At 37.5% G+C, this 6,870-nt stretch overlaps 1 protein-coding gene across 1 annotated transcript in view; it reads left to right on the forward strand.

The window, feature by feature from the left end:
• TMC1 (transmembrane channel-like 1) overlaps positions 1 to 6,870 on the forward strand; it is a 186,453-nt gene that overhangs the window by 122,198 nt on the left and 57,385 nt on the right. Inside the window, exons 12-13 of the mRNA XM_006835003.1 lie at positions 3,012 to 3,191; positions 3,309 to 3,470. Of these exons, the coding sequence (XP_006835066.1) occupies positions 3,012 to 3,191; positions 3,309 to 3,470 (342 nt within the window). The remainder of the gene's footprint in view (positions 1 to 3,011; positions 3,192 to 3,308; positions 3,471 to 6,870) is intronic.

Here is a 6,870-nt window from a genome sequence, read left to right on the forward strand (position 1 = left end):
CCCCCCCCCCGATGGTTTGGCACAGTAGTAACAGCAATAGGCTCAAGCATAACTATTAAGAGGAGGCTGCAGGGCTGGGCAACGTTAAGTTCTGTTGTGGATACCATATATGAAATGGAGCTAACTCAATGGCACCTAATAACAACAACATTCTGATTTGGGCCCATGTTGGTCATACTTATATAATGTTTTTAACTAATAAAAATGAAAAAAAAAAGTTTTCTACAAGGGTGAGTCAAAAATTATCCACACCCTGGTTGTATTAAAACTTCTCTTGATTGCACTGTCTTATCAGTGCTTTCTGTTCAAGGTCACTCTATTCAGGGTTGAACATGGACATCTGCAAACAAAATCTGGACCAATATTAGAAGGATGGTAAAGTGTCTTTAAAAAATTGTTACTGGTGATGAGACATGGATTCATCACTATGAACCTGAGAGTAAACAGCCAATTATGGAATGGGAACATCCTAAAACACCAATGAAGAAGAACTTCAGAAGTCAACCATCAACTGGAAAGTTGATGCTCACACTTTTCTGGGATTCTCAAGGGCCAATATTGGAACACTATCAGGAAAAATAGTATTCAGTAATCAACAGTGCTCGTTATAGTGAGATGCTCACTGAAGAATTGAAGCCTTAACTTTGCATTAAGCGTAGAGGACTGCTATCAAGGACCTTGTGGTCTTGTGTGACAATGCTGGTCCTCACACCTCTGCCCTCACTGTAGACACTCTTCAGAAACTTCCGTTTGAGGTGTTAAAGTATCCTCCCTATAGTCCTAATCTTGCTCCATTGGATTTTCACCTGTTTGTTCCCCTGAAAGTAGACCTTCAAGGATGAAGCTTCACCTCTGATGAAGGAGTGAAGACATTCGTGACTTACAGCTCAGCCTAAAACATTTTTTACTAAGGGAATCCAAAACTATGCTGACAGAAGGACAAAGTATATTGAAAAGCAAGGAGATCATGTTGAAAAATGATGTATTTATCTTTTCTGAAAGTTGATTAAAATAAATTCTACAGCCAGAGTGTGGATAATTTTTGACTCAAATCATGATATAGTGTGGTAACTCCAATTGTTCAAAACATTGAAATAGCACAAGGAAATAGTAAATATATAATGTTGAGATTTTGAGCCAGTTATTTGGTAATGAGAGTCAGTAGAGATAACTAATTTTTCCCCCAATTAATAACTTGTTTACTATTAAAAGAGTAGTTCATTCTTTGGATTCTTCCTTCAACTAGCAGATAACCAGGTACTATGGGCTACACCTTTCCTGTTTTCCATATTTCTATGTTTTGTTTTCCATCCATCATTTTCTTGCCTTTGGAATTTATAGACAAGTACTTTCCTACTTAGACTTGGAATGTCCTCCATTTCCTTTGATAAAGTCCATGGCATTTTTATGTCCCAACATTTTGCATTCCCTGACATTCAGTATTTCAGAGAGCTGATAAAACTAGCCAATATGTGGATGATTGTCAAATGAGTAATTCTATTTCTGATCTCATCCCTCAAGTAGATCATCTACTTTTTCCTTTGTAAGCCTTGTTGTAAAGGGCATCAACATATCAGAATCAGTGTTGTGTAGACCAATGTATGCTCTCTGGGTCCAGAGTGATATAAATGGCTTCTTCAGGAAACATGATTATTACTGGCATATACACCAAGTATATTTGGTGAATGTGAGTTAAATATTTTCTTTGTTGTTTTTATTAAGATCGAACTACATAAATGCATGAAATAATCTTGTCCTATAAAATATCAAAGAGAACCTATTTGACAGTTTTTTTTGTCTTAGTACATATATATATATATTACAAAACCTTAAGGTCAGTGGTTCGAAACTACCAGCTACTCTGTGGGAGAAAGATGAGGCTTTCTACTCCCGTAAAGATTTACACCCTCAGAAACCCTGTACAGGGTTGCTATGGGTCGGAACCTACTCAACGGCACTTAACAACAACAACAATACAAAATTATCATTTTAGTCATTTTAAATGTTGCCATTCGCTGGCATTAATTACTTTCACAGTGTTGTGCGACCATCACCATTACCTGTTTTCAAAAGCTTTCCTTCACCCCAAATACTTACTAAGCAATAACTCCCCCTTCTCTCCTCCCACTAGCCTCTTGTTATTAAGAGCTGTTGTGTGGATTCCGACTAATAGCTGCCCAGTATCTGGTTTCTGAGGTGTTGCTAGAGGGTTTGAACTGCCACCTTGCAGTTCAAATCAACCTTGTAGTCTAGTGCTTATCCTACAGCATCACACCAGGACTCCAGCCTTTATTATCCTATCACTATAAATTTTCCTATTCTAGAGATTTCATGTAGATTGTGGTGGCTGTGTGCCATCGAGTTGGTTCCAATTCATATCAACCCTATAGGGTTTTTGAGGCTATAAATCTTTACGGGAGCAGAAAGCCTAGTCTTTCTCCCACAAAGTGGCTGGTAGATTCAAACTGTGACATTGTGGTTCACAGCCTCAACTCATAAGCCATTGCGTTATCAGGGTTCCTTTTCATATAGGTAGAGTCATACAGTATTTTAATTTTTATATCTGATATATTTCACTTCAGATAGCATTTTCAAGGTTTATCTATGTTGTAGCATCTACCAGAGGGATGTACCAGAATGGATTACGAGCTGGGCTGCTAACTGCAAGGTCTGTAGTTCGAGCCCACCAGCCACTCCACAGGAGAAAGAGGATGCTTTCTGCTCCCATGAAGATTTCCAGTCTTAGAAAGCCTATACAGCGTCATTGTGAGTCGGAACCAGCAAGGTGACACACCACCACCACCACCATCAGCATGTATCAGAATTTCAATCTTTGTTATAGCTGAATAATATTCCTTTGTATGCGTATACCACATTTTGTTTTTCCTTTCATCTGTTGATGGACACTAGGGTTGTGTCCACATTTTGGCTATTGTGAATAATGCTACTGTGAATAAAAACATCATTTTTAAACACTACTAATCTAGTTCATTCCTTGTTTCTTCTTGTAGATGAACATGGTTATGTCCCTCCTGGGAATGTTCTGTCCAACTTTGTTTGATTTATTTGCCCAATTGGAAGACTACCACCCCCTTATCGCTTTGAAATGGCTACTAGGACGCATTTTCGCTCTTCTTTTAGGCAACTTGTATGTATTCATTCTCGCCTTGATGGATGAGATTAACAACAAGGTAAACCTTGTGTCTGATTATTCTTGCCATTGGTGTGCTGTTAAATTTTTGGTCAAGCTCAAGATTGTAAGGAATATCTTTGTTGTCTGATTTTTGTTCCATCTTTTTGCTTTTTAGATTGAAGAGGAGAAGTTAGTAAAAGCCAATATTACCCTCTGGGAAGCCAACATGATCAAGGCCTACAATGAATCTCAGTCTGGAAATAGCACGAGGACACCTTTTTTTGTTCACCCAGCAGATGTACCTCGAGGACCCTGCTGGGAAACAATGGTGGGACAGGTAATGCCACCAACAAAAGTGAATGACAATTGTTGTTGTTGTTGCTAAGTGCCATTGAGTCAGTTCTGACTCATAGTGACACTGGGTAGGGTTTCCAAGGGTCAGCTGGTGAGTTTGAATCACCCACCTTGCAGTTCAAATGGAACTTTAGTGGATTAAAAAAGTAGAGTCAATAGTTTTTCCTTAAAGGTGGCCTATTTCTTATTAATAGCAAATAGGTAAGATTTATCAAATGCTTAATGAGTACTGTCCCTGAAATTCATTCCTCTAATTTCATATAGTCCTCAAATTCCTTCTTTGATGTAAGTACTACTTTTATATCCATTTTAGAGTTGACTTTAAAGGAAGGAGAGTTTAAAATGATGTGAAGAAATGTTTAATATTTGCTTATGTTATAATGATTCACCCAGATCTAGGTACATGTCCAAGTGATTTTTAAATGGAACTTTATTTGGTATTTTCTATTTGCCATTAAGAAAACAAAAAGGCTCTTTTAGAAACATGCATTAATCCTAATTTTTGTCATATTGATTTTATTAAGTAATTTTCCCTCAAGCATTAAAGGAAACATTATTTTAAGTTATTTAATTCAAGGTAATTGTGTAGAAGTATCCAGTTTAGGACTGGTGATATTTTACCAGAGAAAAAGGGGAATGTTTCATGTGACTTGTCTGATAACAGAAAAGAAATAAAACAAAGTAAAAAAAGCAACAACCGTACTTCAGGCCTCTTATTTAATACAGATTCTATCTATATTTTGAAAAGACCATACTTTTATTTCATTAGAATTAACATCTATAATCTACATCTCAGATCCCTGGTGGTGCAATGGGTTAAACACTGGGCTGCTTGTTGAAAGATTGGTGGTTCAAACCCACTAATTGCTCCATGGAAGAAAGATGAGGCTGCTTATTTCTGTAAAGATTCCCAGTTTTGGAAACCATAAGGGCAGTTCTACTCTGTCCTGCAGGGTCACTAAGAGTTGATAGAATTGTTATCAGCACCCACTCTTCATATTCCTGCCTTGGGACATCTATAATCTATGGTCTCTTTGTATGTATCTTGCTTATTTTTTCTTCTTTACTTATTAATTATTCCTTTAGACTGACTGATCAGAGTTGCTTGGGCATTTTAGCTGAATGTTTTGAGTGTAAAAGGAGTGTGAAGCTCATTCTAAGGCCTGTGTGGAGATAATGCTTCCACCCTAACACTAGGATTGGGTTTGGACAGTGTCCCCAATGGTTCGGCTGCCATTTTTGGCATTCCTTTTTCTCTAAAGCAGTGTCTTCCTCCATGGTATGGAAGACTGAGTTGGGAATGTTGTTGTTGTTGTTAAGTGCCATCGAGTCGGTTCCGACCCATAGCGACCCTGTACAGTGTTTCCGAGGGTGTAAATCTTTACGGGAGTAGAAACCGCATCTTTCTCCCGCGGAGCGGCTGGTAGTTTCGAATCGCTGACCTTAAGGTTCGCAGCCTGATTCGTAACCACTATGCTACCAGAGCTCCTATAAGTATTTTAAAATTTAAAAATAATAATTGAATTATCTTCTGTGTAAACCAGGAAGTATAAGGGGGCGTCAAGAAGTTCCTGGAAAAATGCAACTGAAAGATGATGGGATATTTCAACTAACTTTTTGAAGCCTCCTCTATAAAGACATTAATACCTCCATGGGGCCATCATTGACAAATGGGAAATGCTGTTGTTGTTAGGTACTATTGAGTTGGCTCTGACTCATAGTGACTCTATGTACAACAGAATGAAACATTGGCTGGTTCATAGCCGTCCTCACAATTGTTATTACATATGAGCTCATTGCTGCTATCACCGTGTCAATTAATCTCATTGGGGTCTTCCTCTTTTTCATTGACCCTCCACTTTACCAAGCATAATGTGCTTTTCCAGAGACTGTCCCTCCAGATGATATGTCTGAAGTAAGGGACAAAGTCTTGCTATCCAGGTTTCTAAGGAGTATTCTGGCTCTACTTCTTCCAATACAGATTTGTTCATCTGGCAATCAATGACACTTTTAATGTTCTTCACCAACACCATAATTCAAATGTACCGATTCTTCTATTGTCTTCCTTATTCATTGACCAACATTCACATGCATATGAAGTGACTAAAAATATCATGTCTTAGGTCAGGGGTACCTCAGTCCTCAAATGTATATTATTGCTCTTGAACACTTTAAAGAAGTCTTGTATAGAAGATTTGTCTAATGCAATAACATTGTTTTGAGTTCTTGACTGCTGCTTCCATAAGAGTTGACTGTGGATCCAAGCAAAATGAAGTCTCTGACAACTTCAATCTTTTATCCATTTATCATGATGCTATTTATTGTCCTAGTGGTGAGGATTCTTGTTTTTGTTTTGCATTGGGTGTAATCCATAATAAAGGCTGTAGTCTTTAATTTTCATCAGTAAGTATTTCATGTCCAATTCACATTCAGAGAGCAAGGTTATAACATCTGCATATTGCAGGGTGTTAATAAGTCTCCTCCAATTCTAACGGCACATTCTTCTTCAAATAAGCCAGTATCTTGAATTATTTGCTCAGCATACAGATTGAATAAGTAAGATGAAAGATAAAACCCTAGTACAAGCCTTTCCTTATTTTAAACCATTCAGAATCCCTATGCTCTGTTTGAACCAACTGCCTCTTAGTCTATTTATAGGTTTCTCATGAGCATAATCAAGTGTTCTGGAATTCTCATTGTATACAATGTTATCTATAGGTGGTCATGATCCACAAAATTGAAAGCTTTTGCATAGTCAATAAAGCACAAGTAAACATCTTTCTGATATTCTCTGCTTTCAGCCAAGATCCACCTGTATTAGTAATGAGATCCCTAGTTCTGCATCCTTTTCTGAATCCTGCTTGGATTTCTGGTAGTTGCCTGGCTATGTAGTGCTGCAATCATTTTTTAATTATGTTCAGCAAAATTTTACTTGCATGTGATATTAATGATACTGTTCGATGTCTCCCACATTTGGTTCAGTCACCTCTCTTTGGAATGGGTGCAAATATGGATCTTTTCCAATCCATTGGACAGGTAACTGTCTTCTTAATTTCTTGGCATAGATGAGTGAGTGAGTGCCTCCAATGCTGTATCAATTTGGTGAAAGACTTCAGTTAGTACTCCATCAATTCCTGGAGTCTTATCCTTTATAAATACCTCCAGTGCAGCTTAGACTTCTTCCTTCAGTATCATCAGTTCTTAATAATATGTTAGTTCTTGAAGTGGTTGAACAATGACCATTTCTTTCTGGTACACTGATTCTGTGTATTTCTTCCATCTTTTTTTTTTTTTTTTAATGTTTTATTGTGAATTATATGATAGTTTTCATGGGAGAACTTTAGTTTTACATTCATTCCATCGTATATCATCTCACTGCCATG

Source organism: Chrysochloris asiatica, unplaced genomic scaffold, assembly GCF_000296735.1.
Source record: "Chrysochloris asiatica unplaced genomic scaffold, ChrAsi1.0 scaffold00014, whole genome shotgun sequence".
NCBI lineage: Eukaryota > Metazoa > Chordata > Mammalia > Afrosoricida > Chrysochloridae > Chrysochloris > Chrysochloris asiatica.